This window comes from Trichosurus vulpecula, chromosome 9, assembly GCF_011100635.1.
Source record: "Trichosurus vulpecula isolate mTriVul1 chromosome 9, mTriVul1.pri, whole genome shotgun sequence".
Classification (NCBI taxonomy): domain Eukaryota; kingdom Metazoa; phylum Chordata; class Mammalia; order Diprotodontia; family Phalangeridae; genus Trichosurus; species Trichosurus vulpecula.
In genome coordinates this window covers 207,409,320-207,433,133 of record NC_050581.1, presented here as the reverse complement: position 1 = coordinate 207,433,133, position 23,814 = coordinate 207,409,320, and the positions used below count along the sequence as shown (strand labels likewise).

Genomic DNA, 23,814 nt, shown 5'->3' with positions numbered 1-23,814 from the left:
TTTAACCATGTTAAGTAGCGCAACGCCAAGCACAGATGGTGTGGACTCTGGGCCTGAGTTCCAATCCAGTTCCAGATGCTTTCTAGATGTATGGCCCTGGGCAAGCCATTTAATTTCTCCCCACCTCAGAGTCCTCATCTGTAAAGTGGGGGTGCTAATTGCACCTCACTCACAGAGTCATTATAAGGACAGAAGGAGCTGACATCTGTAAGAGGCTTTGTAACCCTCTGGGAGTGCGTGCCATGATCACCAACACGGTCCTTGTTGTCACTGCTCTCCTGCGGACGTCCTGAGAGGGAGCTGCTAATAACAGCTCTTTAGAGCTGGCCAGTTGGTTCTGAACCCCTGACGCTGCTGTGGTCCAACTAGCCCGCTTCTCTCTGGCCTTTCCACAAGAATCGCATGAGGCCTTTAGCAAAGACTCTGCTGACGTCTGACAAGCTCTCTCCACAGAGTTCACCTCACCTATTGGCTTAGTTGTTTGGTTGTTGTTCAGTCCCATCTCACTCTCCATGACCCCAAGTGGGGTTTTCTTGGCAGAGACCCTGGAGTGGTTTGCCATTTCCTTCTCCAGCTCATTTTACAGATGAGGAAACTGAGGGAAACAAGGTGAAGTGACTTGTCCAGGGTCACACAGCTAGTAAGCATCTGAGGCTGGATTTGAACTCAGGTCTTCCTGATCCCAAACCTGGCACTCTGTGCACTGTGGCGCCTAGCTGCCCACTAGTAATCTTGTCCAAGAAGAGATAGCCAGTCCTAGCACTGCCTGATCTGAATGAAGACACTCTCTCCCCCTCTTCCTGTCTCTTCAATTACCACATCTCTTTCTTGTCATTCACTGGTTATCTCTGTAATGATCCATACTAAAACTTTCCCAGAGATCAAAGTCAGCTTTGTAGATGTCCAAGAAGCCTTTGAATGTAAAGAGGCATGGTTTGAAATTGTGCATTTTATTCAAATGAGGGTCAGTTTGTCTTACAAATGGACAAAGGTCATTTTAGATTCTCTCAACCAAGATCAACACTACTACCAGCCAATCCAGGTTTCAACTCTTCCTGTAACTGTGGGTCACTGGGTGAGCCTGACCCCAGAACCACGTGAGCCTGGCCCCAGAAAGAAGGGGCTAGCCTGGCCCCAGAAGGAAAGGCTAGCCTGGCCTCAGGCCTGCATGAGCCTGACTCCAGAAGGCTGAGCTGCCTCTTTATAGAGCAAGTCCCACCCAGCTGACACCTCGGCATGTTTACAAAGATTCTCCTTGGATTGTCCTGCCCTTTTAGTTCCCAGACTTTTCTCAGTAGGTTCAGCTGCATTCAGCTGATGAGATTTTACAGAGCAAACAGGAGCGAGCCAGTCATTTTCCACCCTCTGACTTTAGTCCCTTTGGGTCTTTGCTTTCCCCATGCACAACTGGCCATCCGGATAATTTAGTGCCTGAAGCAGTTGTCCCACCCAACCAGAGCAGCCTAGCCAAGACTGGCCAGCAGGGTCAGCTTCTCCTCACTCCACTCTCAGTGACGCCTTCAAGTTCCCACAGATTCTCCTAGTGATGCCATGGAGTCGGTGGAGGAGATGCAGTACACACAGGCTTTTGCCCAAACTTAGAAACTAATGAATGCGGCATCAAATCGTTTTGTCCCAAGCTGTCCCACGATCATCACCTACTGGGCCCTTGTTCTCTTGGGAAACAGCCTTATATCTTTCAGCATCAGGGAAAGCAACAGCTTGACTGGCCTGAAATGGAATGGCCATGTCCCAACAGGGGGATGAGGAGAGGGAAGAAGACATTCCTGCAGCTCTAGAAATGGAAGATTCCCCAAAAGAGAAAGAGAAAATGGAGGGGCAGCTAAGCCCAGCATGCCCAAAGGTCAGTCCCTGGCAGGTGAGCCCCACCCAGGGCACTAATTCTCAGCCACTCTTTCCCAGGGTGAGTCTGCATTTCACTGGGTTTGGCAGCAGAAAATTATCAGCAGTGTCGATGCAAGGCATGAGATGCTTTTTAACTACAAAGATTCGGGCCCATTGTCTTGGAATAGCAGGAGTTTTGCCTACCTATTCCAGGCATGAGAATGCAGGGTTTCTTTTGACTTGTTCTAAACATTTCTAAGAACAGAAAGGATTTCACCTACTTCCCAATGCACAGGAAAGGACTCTCAGAGTCTTGGGAGGGGTGCTCTGCTTCCTGCAGCTCAGAGCTCTTGGCTTTTGCTTTATTCACTCCCCTTGGGGACCCCCCAGCCCCAAGCTTGGGCAGGTGAGTCTCCACGCTGCTCCTGGGGGTACTCAGGCTTGTTGGATGTGTCCCCCAAGCCACCCAGGTAGGTTTGGAAGACTGAAGAAAGCACTGGGACAAGCCTTAGGCTCTGTACCAACATCCACTATCATAGTCATTTGCACATTTATGGAGTTGTATCACCTTGGACCAATAGCAGATGTCACAACTGTTTTCCAAGACTCTTTTTGGTCATTAAGATCACATTGGTCTGGGATCCCTCTGTCACATCTTCTTTGGCGTCCTGTTTCCCACATCCTTGGACAGAACCGGGAGCAATTGGGGTAGGAACAGAGAGGGCATTGAGTTGCATAGAAGCACAAGGGTGGGGTGGAAGTCAGCAAGAATTTCCAACAATGAGCTGTCCCAGAGTGAAGTGAGCTGCCTGGGAAGTGGTGGCTCCTTCCCCCTTGGAATCTCCAACCAGAGGCTAAAGACATACTGGTCATCAGAGTTGTGAAACTAGTTCTCTGAGGTTGCATCGGTCTGGATGAGAACTGAGGCTGGTACTTGCCCCTTCCAGCTCTGAAATTCTGGGATTCCTGAGTCTATGAGAACCTAAGTGTCTATCAGTCCAGAGTCCCATGAAAACCCAATTCTGAGAGCATGGATTGCTCTCAGATACCTTCTTGGGACTGACTCTCTGGTGCCTCTAAATGCTTTCTCTGCCCTCAAGGAGCTTACAGTGTAATGATGGAGACAACAAACAAACATATACAAACTATAGAAAGGATAAATACAAAATAATTGACCAAGGAAAGGCAATAGGATTATGGGAGGTTGGGAAAGGCTTCCTGTGAAAGATGAGACTTGAGGCCAGGGAATCTAGTCTACAGAGATGAGGCAGAGCATTCCAGGCATGGGGGGTGGCCAGAGAATGCCCAGAACAGAGAGATGGGCTAGGAGGCCACTGGTGGAAGAGATCATGGTGGAATATAATTCTAAAGGAGACTGGAAAGGTGGGGTGAGGGGGTGAGAGAGAGGTAGGTTTGAAAAGGCTTTAGAAGCCAAAGAGAGGAGCTTCTATTTGATCCTAGAGCTGAAAGGGAGCCCCTGGATTTTACTGAATGGGGGGCGACGTGACTGCACCAGACCTGGGCTTGACTCGCCCCTCAGACATCTACTATCTGTGTCATCCCTAACAAGTTCCTCCCCCTCACTGACCCCCATTTCCTCATCTGTAAAATGGGTCCATAACTTCTGGAGTCACAACACCCCAGAGGTGCTCTCCAGATCTAAAGAGCATGTTAGCATCTGAAAAGTACCCCATGGATGCCAGCTCTGATCAAGAATTCATCCCCATTTACCTTTGGTTCACATTTATCTTGGTCCCCACACTGGGACAAGTGGCAATGCCTCCTGGCAATGGGCTGTGCAAAAAAGAGACATCTCTCACCTTAGGAAAAATCCCTCTTCATCCAAAGGACTGAGAGGTGCAAATCAGCAGAGTCCTGTGCCTCTATGGTTCATCTTCACCAAAATTGTGTAAATGTCTTGGGCATTCCCATCACACCCATGGGCACGTTGGCCTGGTGTGTGCACACACATACACATCTGTAGGCACATGCCTGGGCACAGTTACACATACACACACCTGTGTGCATATATGCACATAGATTCGTATACGGATTGCACACATGTACATTGTGTGTTCACACACATGCACAAGGCACATATACACATTGTACACATTGCACATAGATATGCACAGGTACATCCACATACACACATGCACGTACATATGCACACAGGTATGCACACTAACCCTCAACTTCAAATGAAGACAGATGTCCAAGGTCTGCAAAGCGCTGGATATACACCACCCCATTTTTTTCTGATCCCCACTGTATTTGATGTAAGTGACTGGACCAGGACCACACAGCCACAGCTGTCCATGTATATGGGACCAGAGACCCTCCATTCCACCAACCCACAAAGACTGATGGCCACAGACAGTGTCCTCACTGAATCTGATGGAAGGACTGCATGACCAAGTTGCCATTGGAACAGTCCTGGGCTTCCACCTCCAGCCTTAGGCAGATGACTTCACAAACTTCTGGGGACACACCTGGGGTGCTGACTTGTTCCCTGAGAACTCAGGCACTGGCTCCGCACTCTCTCCTGCACACCAGGACACCAGGACACACACGAGCCACAGGAGCTAGGCAGCAGCTTGGCAATCTTAGGCATGACGTCATTGACTGGAGTTTTGGGGAATGACATCATGTGCTCGGCTGCTAAACTGCTGTGTGGGACACCATTGAACAGCTCTCTGCTGAAGACCCAGACGGCCTTGGGCAGAGCAGGGCCACAGTCTCCTGAGGGACTCCCAGCCCTGCACCACACTCAGAAACAAGGCAGCGAAGGCCAGCTTCTGTCTCCACTTCATAATGCACAGAATCCCATTTGGGGCCCACGCCCCAGCAGCTCTGATGAGGGGACCTGATAAGGGCTAAATGGTGCCCTCTGTCAGGCAACTCCAAGAGCAAGAGCAGGTGTCTCAAATTCTGTCTCTCTGGGTCTGATTGCTCTTGCCAGGGATGTGCCTTCCCAGACTTCCATATGGATGGCCAGCACCTCTTGGCAGGAAGGTCACCATGATGCATTTATCCAAGTGCTGTGTCATTTAAACCATTCATACATGCACACACTCACACACACAACTAGGTCATAATTGATGTGAATTCCAATAATTCCAAGTTTTATTTCATGTGGATTATAAAATATCAGGTCACATTTAATATGAGCCCAAATTCAATTAATGTAAGGAGTGTGAGCTAGTTGAAGGTTTTAACACTTGAATACATCGCCAGGCCACACTTGCATGGGTGTGATGGGCTGCTCTTATTACCCTCTTACCAATAGTTGTGTTATTGATTTTAAAAGAGCCTTTATCAAAATGGACCACAGAAAGAATGCTTCAGATGGAGAAGTAGCCAGCACAAGATCAAAAAAGCAGAATTTTGTTGTCACATTAGAACAGAAAGGTAATGTGTTAGGACAGCAGCACAAACGTGGTTGCAGTAACGCTAAAAAGAATTTTACAGGTCCTATTACAGCAGTCCATGGTCCTCTTGGAATGCTGATGGGTGGTGTGGAACATGGGCAGAGAGGCAGGAGGAATCCAAAGAAAGGCTGCATCTCACCAGCTGGTGGCTTCGCCAACAGCCACAAGGAGGAGGAGGTGGCGTGTCACAGTGACAGCAACGGGTGCCTCAGCTGTGGCAATCCAAGACTGCCATCACATGCGCAGCCTTCTGGATAAAAGCTCCAGCTTACTTCAGACGGTGAAAGGAAAGGGCACGAGGTGATAGCAAAGACGCTTTTACCGCAAGCGTTGGTTGCTTCTGTTCCTTTAAAAAGCTGAGACGGCTGGAGCAATGGAGAGGCAGCCGCTGCCGTGCGGAGGCACGTCTCACTGGGCAGGTTTTCTGTCAGAAAATAATAAACCTGGGAAGAAAGCTTGGTTTGGAACAGCTAGAAAATGGCAGCCTGGCAATGAGTCACCCTCAAGAGAATGAGCTGGTCATCTCGAAGGATCAAAGGGTGTGCAGATGGAGACATTTGCCCTCTAGGAGCAATCAGAGGCTGGCTTCCTAATGGAAGAAGGCCAAGTATTGTGGATAGTGACCCTGACATCAGTGACAGCGTGCCGGTTCTCCAGGAGTGGATCAGGCTCTCCGCACCTGCCAGCATATGCATGAAGATTTAAAGAAAGGGAAGGCAGTTCAGTCTAGGCTGCTAACATACTTTAAACAAAAATAATGAGATTTTCATCATATCAGGTAGGCTTATCTTGGGGTACAGTGTTCGGCAACTTCAAATAATTTTTAAACTTTAAAAATTTTGCTTTCTATAACTGCTTTATTACTTTGTAATAAGTTTGAACAGAAATAGTATTTTATTGTTTGCTGTTGTATCACATTAGTAAACAGATAAAACTTATTCTTAAAGGTTTTCATTGAATAATTTCATAGAGCTAGAGCTAATTACTTTACCTTACTTACAATTATAACTGAATAGTGTGAGTCTGAATAATGCAATCACCTCATAGGATTCATTATTCACACTAATCAGGACCTGACTGTAAACTCCTGCATATACAAATACACACATGTACATTCAAGCATTTATATACATGCAGCCCCCATGCACACCCACATATACAGTCATGCCATCATAGACACTCTCATACACACACACATCCTATACACACTCACCTTTTGTAATGAACTGAGACCATCACACCATTATTTGAGGCTTGTGATCCCAGAAGGGGCTAAAGTTAAGACCATAATGCTTTCAGAGGGAGGGTCCAGTGTCCTGCCAATCAGCTGTGACCAAAAGCTGCTTCCCTGGGCACCATGTGCTGCTGGGGCCCAGGTAGAAAGAGAGACAAAATGCACCACTCAAGAAAAAGTGTAATCTTGGGCATAGCTGCTGTGTATAGCCTGCTTTAAGGTCCACAAAGTGTATTAGAGACAGTTTTTATTTGATCTTCCAAAGCTGAACTCATTATCTTTTCCTCTAAACCCTCCCCTTGCTACTTTCCCTACTCCTTTCAAGGGCACCTCCATGCTCCCAGGCTCTTGGGATCCCAAACTAAGAGTCATCCTGGACTCTTCCCTAATGCTCATCCCCATAAACAATATGGTACTAAAGCTTGTCAATTTCACCTCTGCAGCATCTCTCAATATGTGCCCCCTCTCCTCTGACACCCCGATGCAGGCCCTCATCACCTCATGTCTGGACTATGACAACAGCTTCTGGGGTGGGTGTCTTCCTGCCCCATTCCCACACAGTCTGCACACTATTAATGTCTACATTTTTACTTCAGCATAAGCCAGATTTGTAACTTTTAGTTGGTAGGTCTGATTATCAAAGGTAGGTGTTTGTGAATATGGGTTTAGGGAGGGGACTGAGTGGACGTGAGTTGGGTGAGTGTGTAAGTAGATGGGACTGGGAACAGCAATAACCAAAGAGAGGCAAGCTCTCCTCAAGCTGCCATGGTGACTCCCCCAAAATTCAGCTCTGGCCATGTCTCCCTCTTGTCTTGAACAAGCTTCAGCGGCTTCCTCTGACCTCTAAGATGAAATATAAAGTCTTCTTTGGAGCGTTTAAAGCCTTCATATCTGCACCCATCCTCCATCTCCATCCATAGTAAGGATTATCTCTGCACACACTCCAGTCCAGCCCGAATGGCCTTGCTCTTCCTCACTCACCACGTTCCATCTACTTCCTCTACTTTCCAGCACCTGCATGAAGAGTAGTCGCCTCTTCGGCTGTCCCAAATGTTATAGCCCAAGCAGCTCCCCATCCTAGTCAAGTTGGAAACTGAAAGTGCAGCACCTGGAGGAGAGGGCAGGGTACACCTTCTTGGGTAACAGTGTTTCTGTGCCATCTTCCAGGGGAGCCACGAGCCAGCTACTTTGGTGGTCCAGGACCGAGCTGTTTCCTTAGCTTGGGACATCCTCAGCAGATATTGAAAGGAAGAAGGAGAGCTGAGGTCTCCTAAACCTGTTCTGCCCTTCTATCCAGACATGCCCAGACTCTTCTGCTAACTAACCCCCTTTCCTTTTTATATAGACACTGTCTTCTGGCCTGGCCTCCACTCTTAATGACACAGAGCCAACCTTGGAGCCCGAGTTCATCACGGACACCTCTCCAGAGCGTCAGAAGATTGTGGATGCCCAGTTCAAGTGCTTTGAGCGAATGAACAGCAAACCTCCCTACAAAAAAACAGGTAACCCTGGGAAGGTGGATGGGGTGGGGGCTTGTACCAGGCCTGTCATTCCCCCAGCTGCCCTGGGGCCAAGAAGTTGTGAGGTCAGGAAGGGGCCTCCCTCCCACCATGGTGCCCCAAGTTGTCTGTGAAGCCAGGCCTGAGATGTCGAACTGAGCTCCTCAGGACAGTCCTTTCCTTTCCTCAGATCTCCCCCAGATAGATACAGAAACCAGAAGCCTCCTTCCAGACCATGTGGCTCCTGGGGCATAGTGGCTGGAATCCAGGGCCCAGCTTGCCTTTGAGAGGGTAGGGTTGGGGCAGGTCTGTGAGGGTTTGGGGGCTGGGGGTGTCTCCAGGCTTCATTGGGCCAAGTTCTGCTGCTCCTTGGGCCAAGGCATCCAAGTAGGGGAGACTTGCAAAAGGGAGCTCCAGCCAAGAGGAAACAGGAGGCCATGAGTTTCCTTTCTTATCTATGGGGCCATGGTAGGACATCCTTCACAAAGCACACTGGCCCTGCTGATGGGGTAGAACATGCCCTGGGCAGACACATGGGTTGGGGCAGCATCTTTCCACACCCTAATTTGTGGCTCCAAATTATCTCCTTTCATTTTTCAATATAATCCAGATTAACAAATTCTTGCCAATCTGACTCAAGCCAGTTGTTGGGGGGAAAGGGGGACACACAAAGAGAGACAGACAAATAGATGGGTGGACAGAAAGACAGCAGAGACAGACAGAGTGAAGCTAGAATCTGACTTCACATCCAGGGTCAGCCAGAGCTGGACTCGAGAGACTGAAATTTGGGATCAGGAAAACTTGGGTTTAGATCCCTTCCCAACTGTGTGACCTTGAACAGTCGCTCAACTTCTCCCACCTTCAGCTCCATGCTGTGTAAAAGGGGGTGACAGTGCCTGGAGCACCTCCCTCCTAGGTTCACTGTGAGGCTCAGCAGAGATCATGAATGTGCCAAGAAAAAAAAACATGGCTTGACAGGACTCCTTTGTGGCAGAGGGTTGGGGGGTAAAGGGGGGACCCCCCTTCAAGTATCTGAAAGGCTGTCATGAGCCTTGCTGTGCTTGGTCCCAGAGAATACAACTGGGGAGACATCACAAAGAGGCCCATTCAGGGTTAATAGGAGAAAAATCCTCCCAAAACTGAGAACTATCCCAGAGTGGATCAGATTACCTGAGAATCAGGTAAGGTGAGGATCAGATTAGCTCCTCCTCCTTATAAGTCTCCACGAAGCACCCCCTGTGTTGTAGTGGGGGCTCCTTGGGAGTCATTAGAGCTAGACTAGAGACCACTGGGATCCTTCCCATTCATCCTCAAAGCCAGCCTGACCCCAAGCTACCTGAACTCCCAGAAGAAAGGGTAGCCCAGAGTGGAAGGAGCCACACCAGCCCCCACTGGTTGGACCTTCAGGGGGACTCTCTTGGGCCCCAGTCCATCCCTGGCTCCAATGAGAAGCTGTAGGAAGTCTTTGCTGGGGCCCCTCCAGATAGGGAAGCTTCAGTCCCAGCCTTTGGCCATTTCCATCATCTTCCCTGAGGCTCAAGATATGGGGGCTTCAGGTGGTTTCTGGATGCTTGCTCTTTCTGCCTTGCTAGGTCTGTTCTGTAACCGCACCTGGGATGGATGGCTCTGCTGGGACGACACACCTGCTGGGAAGGTCTCTGTGCAGAACTGTCCTGACTACTTCCCTGACTTTGACCCGACAGGTAAAGGATTTCTTTTCACTGCCATATTTAGCCAGTTAGATTTTGGAGACCTCAGGCAGAGGGAAAGGGAAACAGAAGTGAGGGAGAGTGGTCTAAGAGTGATTCCACTCTCCAGAACCAAAGCCAAAGAGTTTCCAGAAACAACACTGATAACTAACCAAGAGATGAGCCATGAGGTCTATGAGTGTTGAGGGCTCAGGTGATCAAGGTCTCCCTTTGTTCTTGGTGTTTGATGTCTGTCTCACAGGGAAGAAGGAGGGGAAGGGCAACTGGCTGACTCCCTGACTCCCTACATTTGTTCCTGACTTGGCCAAAAAGGTTGGAGGGTCAAGCTTATGGAACTGCTCTTATACAGGGACCATTCTGCCAGGACCTTTAAGGAGAAGAGTGCCCATTGCCCTTATCACCTCCTACACTCATCCAGCCCTACTGGAGAAGCCATGGAGTATGGGCGTGCAGGGAGGGATGGGGCCAAGAGTCATGTGGGAGAACTTGAGAGGGGACCCTGGCCCCTGGGCAGACCCAGGATCCATGGAGGGAGTCTGCAAGAAGTCAGACTTCAGCTAGAGATATGCACAGGCTTCCTCCTGAGGAAAACTGTCCCTACATGGAAGGAGTCAGCTCAGGATGCCCCCCACTAGAAAGCTTCAGGCTGAGGCTGGGCATACCAGGTGGGCACCTTATAGAGGAGATGCTGGCTCAGGTCAGGGGCAGACTGGATGCCCTGAGGTCTCTGCTGACTCTAAGCCAGAGAGATTCAGATGGTCTTGGGAGTGACCGTGACACAGAAGGCAAAAAGCAGCTGGGCCTTCCATCCCAGAGTCTCCCTGGGTGGTTAGTTGCCAACAGGATGGTGAGGGGGACTAGGACAGACTTAGCAGAAGCAAAGGAATGCCATGCTTTTCCCTTGCTGAGAGACAAAGACACAGAGAGGAGAAGAGAGACAGGTATTTGGGGCAGGCTGGCCCTTGCTTTGGTTTCCACTTGACTCCTCTGAAAGCCGCCATGCTAATAGAGGAGCCTCCCAATCCCCAAGCCTTTGCCTGTTCTATGCTCTTCATATCTGTGAGAGGGCAGAGCATCCCCATCCCAGACACTGTCTGAGCCTGCATCCTGTTGTCATGGACCTCTTGGCTCACCCCCCACCCCCAGCCCCCTCTCAGCTTCTCAGCCTGGAGAACTGAGTTCACTTTTCTGTGGGGGTGGCTGTTGTGTCCAGCATCACCCAGGACAGGGTTCAAGCAGGGTCCCAAAGGCAGGGTCCCCCACAATGACCCCCATTGAATCCCCAGGACAATCAGAGAATTGGGCAGCAGAGGAAGGCCTTTTCACTGAGGCTATCCTCCAGAGTTCCTTCCAGAAGGGAGGGGAATGGTTATGGGTTCAAGTGGAGGAGAGGCCAGAGGACCAACCTCTGACATCCCTGATGGGTTCCCTGTCTTTGTACTAAAAAGGGGCAGTCCTAAAGAAAGCCCCAATCAGTGATGCTACTGTCCCTGGTGCCAACCCCAAAGTCACCATGGTCTGGGAACAGAGGATGGTGTCTCTGCCAGCCTTGCCTCTGGTCAGTTTGGAAGTGGTCACACTCAGGATGCCCCTTGGAGCAAGTCAGCTTCCCCTCCTGGGTTGCTAGGGACTAACTTGTTCCTATTGTTTCATTTTTATAGAACAGGCCTCCAAGTACTGTGATGAACATGGGAACTGGTTCCAACATCCTGAGAGTAACCGAACCTGGTCCAACTACACATTGTGCAACTCATTCACATCAGAGAAACTGAAGGTGAGCTCAGTCTCTAGCCCCCAATGGAGGTAGAAATGTGGAAGCTTGTTCCCTCATTGTGAATGATTGGGCATCTCTGGGAGGCCTCAAAGATGCCCAGAGTTGACTGCCTTGGGAGTCTGTTGTAATGCCTAAGAGGGACTTGTCAGTAGGGATGGAGAGGAAAAACAAAGTACAGAATTCCCAGACTGGACACTCCCTCTCCCCGACCCCCTCCGCTGAAGATAAGAAAGACTTCTAACAAGTACCTCCTGGCCTAGGCTGCATGCGGGCATGGATTGAGGGGGCCAGAGCCCATCATCTGCTGGCATAGTGTTCAGTGACCCTTCAGAAGCCAATTGCATTAGATCCTACTTCCTAATGGAAATCTATTTAATTCTTCTGGTCTAATTGAAATGGCGCGCTCCCTGAGTCATCATGTGCTGATTAATACGCTGCAAATGACAAGAGTGACGAAGTTGAGTGCGCAGACTTCTGGGACTGTTGGCGCACAGCTCCCACCCCAGGCTTCACTCCACCTGTGCTCTTCACATGCCAATCTAGTACTCCTTAGTAAGAAACACAATGCAATGAACCCAAGAGACCCAGTCCCTTGGGTAGCACACCCTGTGGCCTGGCCAGAGAGCTCCCAGGTCCACTTCCTTCATGCCTTCTGGCACAAGAATGAGCCAGAAGCAACAAATGAGCGACCAATTGCCCATATAATCCCAACAAGGATTAGTCTCACAAATAGATGCATGAGCCTTTTAATGAAATTCAGTTATGAAGAGGATGCAAAGACTTTCTAGGATTTAGACTGTCTATAATGGACTTACTGGTCACCTGAAACAAGAACTTTGACCAGTGGCCATGGGGCGGATTCCTTCATGGAGGAGGAGATGAAACATTGCCCCATTGGCATTCTCAGGATGAATGAAACCAGGAGAAAAAGAAAGCTGAAGTTACCGCTGGTGGCAGGATAGAATAAGAGGGTCTCCTCAGAGGGGGAAAGGAAGAACACCTCAGAAGCAGCAAGAAGCCTCGCTTCACGAGGTGTTTGGCCATCTTCCCTGGACTGGACAACAGGAGAAGCTTGGGGGCACAGGGGATCTGTTCCAGGGGAGACAGAAGCCAGTGAAGCACTCAGTGACCCTCCATACCAAGCTCTCTCCCTGCACCCATCTTGACCTTCAGAGCCTTCCATGCAAAGGCAGATGCACACAGACAGTGGCACAATGGGCTGAAGGACATGGTTTGGAACAAAGAAACTAAAAAGGCTCCAGGCTTGTGGCTGCTGCAGAAGTCTCATATGTGTAACTTTATGAAGGTTTGCTTCCAGAGAAGAGAGAAACAGCATTGGGCATGACAAACATCACAAAAATGAAATCGATGATATCTGAGCTGATCAGAAGAGACCAGGGATTGATAGGGGAGCAGTCAGAGAATGAGCTGTCTGGCCATAGTCCTACATCAGTCACTGAGAGCAAAAATCAAAGCCAGCACCATCTCAGAAGAAGGATGGAGACAGGCCAGGCCAGAATATCTCTGATCCCCAACCTCCACTCAAACTGGACTTCCAAGAGGAAGGAAGGTAAGGGCCCCAGCTGAGGGAGGACAGACCATACTACCTTAGGAGAAGAACAAAGACAGTTGGGTAGCAGAGTCTCTGCCCAGCTTGGACATTGACTCTTGGTGATTTAACTGCAAGGATTGAGGGAGGAATGTGAAGTGGGGCCTCAGGTGAGAGAGAACAGACACCAGGACAAGCATCTTGTCAAGTGGATAATTGCATGGGACCAAACACCTTCCCTCTGTTGAGAATTGCATGCAGTAAACTGTTCTGAAAATTGACCTGTGAAAAAAGCCTTGCTTCACATGGATGTCTGGGGTTCCAAGAGTTGCAGAGGAAAGTGCATTGTAAATCTGAGTCCTCAAGGAGGAAGATGGGGCCATAAGGGTCTGGTTTTTTTAAAAATAAATTTATTAGTGGCTTCCACTAATACATTATAGAACTTATTAGAGAAATTTATTATTTATTATTAGAGAAAATATACTACTGGCTTTGAAACTTTGATATCTTCAGATAAAAATCAATTATTCCCATGGCAGTGAACCCACCAATGAAAATTCTCTGAACAGTGATATGGCCCAGTTATCTCTTAAGAGGATAGGAGCACAGACTCCTGTTGCCTCTGGCACGCTTGACCTGGATTGCACAGAAAGACAGGGAATTCCTGGCCATTTGAAATCCCAAATTGTGCAAAGGCAGTAATGGTCCTGCTGCTCAACCACTCCAGAGCAGGAACCCGCTAAAGTCATTTCCAATGAGGGTGACTTTTATGGAAGTAGTGTCTTCCTCCAAGAGATCAGAAGAATCTCAATCAACAGTACATGAATGGGCACCATGCTAAGTGGCAAAAATACCAAAAAAAAAAAAAGGTCAAAATATGATCCCTCAAAGAACTCAAAGGCCTCACACATTCAGATGGGGGAGATACGCAAACCTTTATGGACCAGCAAGATCTATACAGAGCAAATGGGAGACAGTCTCAGGAAGCCAGGACACAAAGGAGGGAGAGTGTTATGGGGGAGACAATGTATAGAATCAGGATGTAGAGTGTTATGGGGGAAGAGCAGTAGTAATATTGGTGCCATTGTATCACAGAATATGGAGGAGAGCAAGGTGTGAGAGGACTGGAAAGGTAAGAAAGACTGGTTGCGAAGAGCTTGGAAAGCTTTATTTTTGGCTTATTGAGTAGGGTGGGGTGGAGCATGAGCAGATCTGTACCTTCAGGAAGTCGCTTTGGCAGCCCAGTGGAGGATTGACTGGAGTGGGAAGAGATTTGAGACAAGATCAGCTAGCAGGTTATCACAACAGTCCAGGTAGGAGGTGATGGGGCCTGGGCCAGGATTATGACAGTGCCAGGGGAGACAAGGGAATAGAGAAGAGGCATAGTGAAAGGAGAAATAACAGGACTTGGTAGCTAATTGGTTATGCGGTGTGAGATTGAGGAGGTGAGACTGATACCAAGGGGACTGAGAGACTAGAAGGATGGCGGGGTCCTTGATAGTGGTAGCAGATCTGGGAAGAAGGGAGGTTTCAGAAGAAAGAAAAATTTGCTTTGGATACGTTGAGTTTGAAATAGGAAATATAGTTCAAGAAATCCAATAGGCAATTGGTAATGTAAGACCAGAGGCCAGAAGAGTGGTTAAGGCTGGATAAATAAATCTGAGAATCATTTGCATAGATAATTGAACCTATGAGAACTGATGAGATCACCAAGCAACACAATGATGGAGAAAAGAAGAGGCCCAGGACTGAGCCCTGAGGGGCACCCATGGTTAGTGGGCACAACCTGAAGGAAGACCCAGCTAAACAGTCAGATAGGAGGAAAACCAGGAGAGAGATGAGAGGAGCAGGAGAAGAGAGCGATTGACTACATCAGAGGCTGCCAAGAAGTCAAAAAGGATGTGGCCTGAGAAAAGGCCGTCAGGTGGGGCCACTCAGGTCATTGGTAACTTTGGAGAAAGTAGGTTCAACTGTGTGATGAAGTCAGATGAGCCAGAAGGCAAAGGTCTTAGAAGACAGTGAAAGGAGAGGGAGTGGAGACTCCCAAAGGAGCGACTGCTCATGGAGCATTAAATGCCATGCTCATGGAGCATGAAAAGAAGGAGAGATACAGGACCGTACCTAGCTGGGATGGGCAGATCAAATGAGGAGGGCTGAGAATGGGGAAGACAGGCTGTCGTAGGCAGCAAGGAATCGGCCAGTTGACAGGGAGAGACTGAAGACAAGCGAGAGGTCATAGGGGACATAGAGAGAGTCATAGGGGACAATCTATTGGAGGAGATGGGATGGAATGGGATCACATGTGTGTGGAAGTGTTTGCCTCAGCAAGGAGAAGGGCCAGCTCCTCATTATGAGACAAGAATGAAGGAGGAGATGGTGGTGGAAGGCATCTGGGTATGATGTGCAATGAGGAGGAGGAGGGGAGAAGAAAAACCATTCAGCTCTATTGATATAATTCAGCCTCTTCTGCAAAACTATGAGCCAACCCAGCTGTGTGGGACAGGAGAAAAAGGTCAAGGCTAGGATTCGAGTCCCGGGGTCAAATCCCATGTCAACCACTAGCCAACTGTGTAGCCTGGGCAATGAATGGCAAAGATGGCATTAGCTATTTGGGCAGCCTCATCAGTCGATAAAAACCCCAGATCTCTTTTCGTACAAACAGATTTCCAACCATGATGCTCCCATATTGTGGTTGTGAAATTGTTGTTTTAACCCATGTGTGACTTTCCTTTTGTCCCTATTAAATGCCATTCTCAGATCCAATCCAACATTTTAACTTGTCAAGATCCTTCTAGATCCTGACTCAGTCATCTAGCTTGGTGTCATCAGCAAATTTGATAAGCATGACCTCTGTCTTCTTACAAGTCATTGAGAAGACTGTCAAGAGTCCTTGGTATTCTACTGCCCACGTACAAGTCAGACCATTAATGACCATGATGTAGACTCAGCCAGTCAGTCAATTCCAGTCAACCCAAGTGAACCGCTATCTAGCCTGCATTTTTCCATCTTTTCCCAAGAATAGCATAAAATATTTTTTAAATTTATTTATTTAACATATTTAGTTTTCAGCATTGATTTTCACAAGAGTTTGAATTACAAATTTTCTTCCCATTTCTATCCTCCCCCCCACTCCAAGATGGAGTATATTCTGGTTGCCCTGTTCACCAGTCAGCCCTCCCTTCTGTCACCCCACTCCCCTCCCATTCCCTTTTCCCTTCCGTTCTTGTAGGGTAAGATAAATGTCTATGCCCCATTGCCTGTGTATCTTGTTTTCTAGTTGCATGCAAAAACTTTTTTTTTGCTTTTGAACATCTGTTTTTAAAACTTTGAGTTCCAAATTCTCTCCCCTCTTCCCTTCCCACCCACCCTCCCTAAGAAGTCAAGTAAGTCAACACAGGCCATATGTGTATCATTATGTATAACCCTTCCACAATACTCATGTTGTGAAAGACTAACTATATTTTGCTCCTTCCCAACCCATCCCCCTTTATTGAATTTTCTCCATTGACCTTGTCCGCTTTACAAAGTGTTTGTTTTTGATTACCTCCACCCCCATCTGCCCTCCCCTCCATCATCCCCCCCTTTTTTATCTTCTTCCCTCTTCTTTCCTGTGGGGTAAGATACCCAATTGAGTATGTATGGTATTCCCTCCTCAGGCCAAATTTGATGAGAGCAAGATTCACTCATTCCCCCCTCACCTGCCCTCTCCCCTCCTCCCACAGAACTGCTTCCTCTTGCCACCTTTATGCGAGATAATCCACCCCATTCTATCTCTCCCTGTCTCCCTCTCTCGATATATTCCTCTCTCATCCCTTAATTTGATTTTATTTCTTTGAGATATCTTCCCTTCATCTTCAATTCATCCTGTGTCCACTCTCTCTCTCTCTCTCTCTCTTTATATATATATATACATATATATATATACACATACACATACACATACATATATACATACATACACATTCACTTATACATATATATACATAAACATATATATATATATATATATGCATATTCCCTTCAGCTACCCTAATACTGAGGTCTCATGAATCATACATATCATCTTTCCATGTAGGAATGTAAACAAAACAGTTCAACTTTAGTAAGTCCCTTGCAATTTCTTTTTCTTCTTCTTTTTCTTGATTACCTTTTCATGCTTCTCTTGATTCTTGTGTTTGAAAGTCAAATTTTCTATTCAGTTCTGGTCTTTTCACTGAGAAAGCTTGAAAGTCCTCTATTTTGTTGAAAATCCATATTTTGCCTTGGAGCATGATACTCAGTTTTGCTGGGTAGGTGATTCTTGGTTTTAATCCTAGCTCCATTGACCTCCGGAATATCGTATCCCAAGCCCTTCGATCTCTTAATGTAGAAGCTGCCAGATCTTGGGTTATTCTGATTGGGTTTCCACAATATTCAAATTGTTTCTTTCTGGCTACTTGCAGTATTTTCTCCTTGATCTGGGAGCTCTGGAATTTGGCGACAATATTCCTAGGAGATTTCTTTTGGGGATCTATTTGAGGAGGTGATCTGTGAATCCTTTCAATTTCTATTTTGCCCTGTGGCTCTAGAATATCAGGGCAGTTCTCCTTGATAATTTCTTGAAAGATGATATCTAGGCTCTTTTTTTGATCATGGCTTTCAGGTAGTCCAATAATTTTTAAATTATCTCTCCTGGATCTATTTTCCAGGTCAGTGGTTTTTCCAATGAGATACTTCACATTGTCTTCCATTTTTTCATTCCTTTGGTTCTGTTTTATAATGTCTTGATTTCTCATAAACTCACTAGCTTCCACTTGCTCCGATCTAATTTTTAAGGTAGTATTTTCTTCAGTGGTCCGTTGGACCTCCTTTTCCATTTGGCTAATTCTGCCTTTCAAGTCATTCTTCTCCTCATTGGCTTTTTGTAGCTCTTTTGCCATTTGAGTTAGTCTATTTTTTAAGGTGTTGTTTTCTTCAGTGTATTTTTCAGTGTTTTTTTGGGTCTCCTTTAGCAAGTCATTGACTTGTTTTTCATGGTTTTTTTGCATCCTTCTCATTTCTCTTCCCAATTTTTCCTCTACTTCTCTAACTTCCTTTTCCAAATCCTTTTTGAGCTCTTCCATGGCCTGGGACCAGTTCATGTTTTTCTTGGAGGCTTTTGGTGTAGGCTCTTGCACTTTGTTGATTTCTTTAGGCTGTATGTTTTGGTCTTCTTTGTCACCAAAGAAAGAATCCAAAGTCTGAGACTGAATCTGGGTGTGTTTGCGCTGCCTGGCCATATTCCCAACCAACTAACTTGACCCTTGAGTTTTTCAGCGGGGTATGACTGCTTGTAGACTAAAGAGTTCTATGTTCCACATTTGGCAGGGATGCGCCAGCTCTGCCACACCAGCACTCCTCCTTCCCCAAGAACCCCCAACCCGGACTGGACTTAGATCTTCAGCAGGCTCTTCACTCCTGCTCTGATCCACCACTTAATTCCTCCAACCAGGTGGGCCTGGGGCCAGAAGCAACTGCAGCTGTAGCTGCCCCACCTCCGCTGCCCCGGGGGCGGTGGCAGAACCCTCGAACTCCTTTCACTGCCCAGCTTTTCCCACTACCCTTCTCCGCTGTCTTTGGTGTTTGTGGGTTGAGAAGTCTGGTAACTGCCGCAGCTCACTGATTCAGGGTGCTAGGGCCTGCTCCACCCGGCTCCTGGTCTGTTTGGTCCGCGCTGCTCACTGGGCTCTGCTCAGCTCCACTCCCAGCTCCCAGCTCTGTATGGGATAGACCTCACCCAGAGATCATCCAGGCTGTCCTGGGCTGGAGCCCTGCTTCCCTCTGCTGTTTTGTGGGTTCTGCAGTTCTAGAATCGGTTCAGAGCCATTTTTATAGATTTTTGGAGGGACTCAGCGGGGAGCTCACGCTGGTCCTTGCTTTCCAGCCGCCATCTTGGCCAGCATAAAATATTTTGTAAAATGTCTTACCAAAGACTAGAATAATTCTTTCCTAAAGCATCCCCCTCATTTACTCATCTACCATGAAGAGGGGAAAATAGTTGAATCTGCCACACCCTGCTTGGAATGAAGCCACTCTTTGGGGTCACTGCTTTCTTTTGCTGGAGTTCACCATTAATAATCTGCTCAGGAATTTTCCCAAGAATCAAAATCAAACTCACTGACCCATAATTTGGAGATTCTGTTCTCTTCTCTCTCTCTCTCTCTCTCTCTCTCTCTCTCTCTCTCTCTCTCTTTCTCTTAGAAAATTGGGGCCCTATTTTCTGAACCAGCCTTACCATTTAAAGCTTGAAGCAATCATATCTGCCACTTCTTTCAGAACTCAAAGATGTCATTAATGTACCTGGGCCAGGTGACCTGATCTCACCAAGAGAACTCAGGGTTCTTCTTTGCTCCCCCCTTTTATTTTGGCTAGCAATTCCCTATTAAGGCTTTTAGTTCAGTCTTCACTAGACCAAAGATCAATCTCCTTGGAAGACAAAAAGAAACCAGCGAGCAGCTCTGCCTCCTCCCCATCCTCCCCAGCCATTGCACAGTGCAGCCCAAGAAGCCTCTCTCTGACAGGTTTAAAACCCAGCTCCACTTGGTGGAGAAGATAAATGTCCTTGCAAAGCTGGGGCTTAGCCACGTGTACAAGAACTGTTCCACTGGGACCAGCCTCTCTGTTCATTCTTTCCACTGAAAGGACAGGAAGCTGGAAGAGGGACCACAGATCTGGAGTCTTTAGGAGCCATCCTGGCTAGTACCTTCATTTCACAGAGGGTGAAGCTGAGGTCCAGAGAGGGGAAAGAAGGGTCTTACCCAGTAACCTGCCAGGGAGATGTGTTTCCTCCCCAACACATCAAGGTTGGCTTTAAGCCCATGGAAGGCAGTAAGTGGCCTGCCTTAAGGGAGCTGCAGAAGCTGATGGTGGGCCAACGAGCCCCAGAAGGGAGTGCCCCCTTCTTCTCCCCCGCCTTCCTCCTCCACCATGAGGCACTGGTGCCACAGCAGGGAGGGTGATGGGCTTGGTTCCACTAGCAGCTGTGACCCTAGAGAGTGCCATGGAGGAATGGTCGAGGACGGAAAAAACAAGACAGGCTTTTAAGCCCACTCACATCCAAGTATGCAGGAAGAAATAAATTGAGGCCTCTCTGGCAGAACAGAACGAGACTTAATGAAGAACAGCTGAACTGAGAAGCCCACTTCACCCAGAGCCCCAGAGTTCCACAGCTCTTGATCATTGCAGCCAGCTAATTCATGGGTTCAGCAAGGGCACAGCAGCCTGTGACCCCAGACAAGGCTCCTCCATGCCTCCCTTCTGCTCCCAAGCAGGACCTTGGCAAGACATCAAGACAGAGGCAAAATGGTCTGCCAGTGCCAGACCCTTCTCTGCAATCCAAGCATGCCCTGCTGGGGCAGAGTAACGTGAAAGTCAAAATGGCTTTTGCAAATTCTTTAGGGAGTGAGCTACTTCCCCCCACCCCGGGCAGCCTCAGAGGGGCTATGCCCTGCAGGCAGTCACAAGAGACACCTATTTTTCTCTGGCCACAAAGGGATTGAGTGATGGTAGCCCATAAGGTCTCCCTAGGAAGGGCTGGGGTCAGGACTGCCCTTCAAAGGGTAAGGCCCTTAGCCAAGAGGCTGGCAGGATGGACAGGCAGGAGTGACTGTTCTCTTCTCTTTCAGGTAGCATACATTCTCTATTACATGGCCATTGTGGGACATGCCCTGTCAATCGCATCCCTCCTTGGCTCCCTTGGAATCTTGTTCTATTTCAAGTAAGTACTTTCCAGGGTTGGGGAGGGGGATGGCAAGGTGACTGGGAGGGGGCAGGGGGAGTGGGAGACCACAGTGCTATATTCATCCTTCTTTACCTTCTCTTCTGCCTTGTCTCCTCTCCTCGATATGACTACAAAGGGCAGAGGAGACCAGGAACAATTCTAGGAAGGACCTTGGTGAGCTGAAGCCCAGGGTGGAAAGGGGCAGCTGGATGGTTTGGCTGGATGTTTATAAAATCTGAGGAGGAGAAGGCTAGGCAGGGGATGTACAACAGCTGTGATCAAGTATCTGCATCGATGCAGGGATTAGCTTTGTCCTGCTTGACCCCAAAGGGCAGAATGAGCGGGGTGGGACAGAGAGAGAGATGCAATGAAGCAGATGTAGGTTCAGTGTCAGGAAAAACTTTCCAGTGGTGAGAGCTATGCCCATATGGAAGGTGCTGCCTGGGGAAGGGGAGGGGGAGTTCAAGCAGAGCCTGGATGAGGAAGCTCCCTGAGGGCAGGGAAGACTTCATCTTTGTCCTTGTAGCCCCAGTACCTGGCGGGCAGGGCTTGGTCCACACTGGGAACCTGACCCACATTGGAATTGTCAGAGTTGGAGGAAGGAAAGTGTGCTTTGGGTGGGATTTGGCCTGAGAAGCTGCTAGAATCCTTTCTAAGGGATTCCAAGAAAAAGATTCACTAAAGAGAAATGCAGAATTCAAAGAATCTTGTCATTGTACGTGAATGAAGAACACAAGTGTTTAAATAATGTTGAGTATGTTGGCCATGCCTATCTGATTTGGTTATTCTAGATTTTGGTGAATTTAAAATATTGATTTCCTGATTCTAATGAAGGCCCCTCCCAGCTTCACATGGCCAGAAAAGCAGTCTCTGTCCTGGTTTTCGGGTGTCTCTTTGCCCCTCTCCCTGAAAGCACCAAGAGTGTAGGCGAAAACACATGAGGAAAACCCCCAGACCCAGTATCTGGAAGCAACTCCCCTACTGGCCAGGCTGTGCAACTTCAGAAAGCACAGAGCCATTCTCATTTACAAAGGGCTTTGGAATTCCACAAGTCATTAGAGAGAGTTCTCCATTTTGCAAACTCCCCAGTTCCAGATAAATGCACAAATAAAGAGTCAAAAGGGCCTCTTCGTGAAGTTAGCCTTGGAAAGTCAAAAGCTTATAAAGCAAATGACATGGGGGATTAATTACGCAAATTACAATGAGAGAATTTTCAATAATCACGACCAGTCTGGAGTAAAGTGCGCAGGTGAAGTGATTCATTTGGGATTCATCGGGGAACATGGCTCATTTTTCACCTGTACTTTATAACAATGAGCAAATAGATCATTGTGGCTTTCGCACATTTTCTATTAAAATCCTGTCACTGAAGTCTATTATTTGGGCTTTCACAACAGTCATGAGAAAAGAGGGCAGAAGAGGTTGGCTCTTTGCCCACGGTTGCCTGGGGATATTGTTCAGGCTTTAGGGGCAAGAGGGAAAGGTGCTTCTCCAAAGACCCATAACCATGAAGGGGCGTTTCCTGTACTGTAAAGGAGAAATGGGCTATGGGGCACCTGGAAGAGCGAGGTAAAGAGCTTGTCTGTTTCCAACATACCTTAGGATGGAAGAGAATAAGTCCCACGGGGTGATCTTGGTGGGTCACACACTCAGTCACTTCCCGAGCCCACACACCTGCAACTGAGATCTTTGGAGGGGAGAAACGGGTCCCTGAGGAGGTACAGTGGTAGTATTATCCTTATTTTCCTCCTCTTCTCTGTATGACCCCAGAAGCCAGAAGAGACAAGGAATAGTTCAGCCTTAAGTATGTAGGAAAATGCCTATCTGGATCTCCCTCCAGCCTTGGAAATATGGGACCCACTGGGCTTCCCTAGGCAACGTGGTGGCCAAAAACAGGTCATGCAAGCCTATGCTGCCTAGAAAGAAGCCCAGTGCCCTGAACAAGACATGCTTGAGTCTGGCTGTTGTCTGACCATGGCTGGAGGAGGGTACAGAGAGGACAGTGACCAGGATGGGGAGAGGACTCAAAAGCAAATCGTGCAAGGCTTGGCTGAAGGTTGAAGCGATCGCTCCTGATCGGTCTAGGGGATACATGACAGCTGCCTTCAAGTATTAGTGGAAGAAGTCTTAGACCTTCCTGCTCCTCCCTGGAGAGCCCTCAGAAGAAATGAGTGGAAACTGCGATGAGGCAGATTTGGGCTCTACGTAAGAGAAAACTCCAAACCAATTAGAGCAAGGCAATCGTGGCACAGGCTGCCTTGGAAGCTCTGAGCTCACCACCAAGGGCGTTCTGCAGGCAGAAGAAGGGTGCTTCAGCCATTTGTTAGGATGTTGAAGGAGCAGCCCCTTCCCAGTCTGCAGTTCTGTGATCCCTGAGTCTGGTACCTGTTCTGTGGGCCCATGTTAGCAACACCAGAAGAGGATCAGGTATTCCAAGCACTTAAAATTGAAGAGGAAGCTTTACAAATGCTCTTCCAGAGTCACAGAATGATAGCTTTAGGGATGAAAGGGACCTCTCAAATGGTCTTGTCCTACCTTCTGGTTTTTCTGAGGCCCAGAGAGGTCAGGTGAGCTGCTAGCCCACACAAGGTTGCAAGAGGCTTTGGTAGGACTCCAACTCAAGATGTCCAGTTCCACCTGCTGGGCTCCAGTCTGCTCCACTTACCTTCCTGAGGGTCTTCGCTACACTAAGAAAGTCAGGTGATAGAAGGGTTTCCTGCACCCAACCTTGTGAAACTTTTAGATCACAGGACTCATTTACATTCTTAAAAAATATTGAGCTTTTGTTTATTCAGGTTGTACGTATTGATAATTACCATATTAGAAATTAAAACATCTTATGGTTATTGTGAAAACTGTTTTGGCCCCATGGACCCTGGGAAGGGCCTTAGGGACCCCCAGGGGTGCGCAGAGAACTGCTGCTCTGGCCCTTTCTAGGTAACCTCATATCCTTATGTTCCATCCATGCATAAATGCAGATTTCAGAGGCATTGAGGGTCAGGAAGAGAAGTGGGAGAGGGGCGAAATTCTTAGTT

The 23,814-nt window shown here is 47.9% G+C and overlaps 1 protein-coding gene across 1 annotated transcript in view; it reads left to right on the top strand.

The window, feature by feature from the left end:
- The window catches only part of CALCR (calcitonin receptor), a 65,853-nt gene that overhangs the window by 1,588 nt on the left and 40,451 nt on the right, over window positions 1-23,814 (top strand). Inside the window, exons 2-5 of the mRNA XM_036738794.1 lie at window positions 7,856-8,012; window positions 9,602-9,712; window positions 11,380-11,492; window positions 20,685-20,776. Coding sequence (XP_036594689.1) covers window positions 7,856-8,012; window positions 9,602-9,712; window positions 11,380-11,492; window positions 20,685-20,776 — 473 coding nt within the window. The remainder of the gene's footprint in view (window positions 1-7,855; window positions 8,013-9,601; window positions 9,713-11,379; window positions 11,493-20,684; window positions 20,777-23,814) is intronic.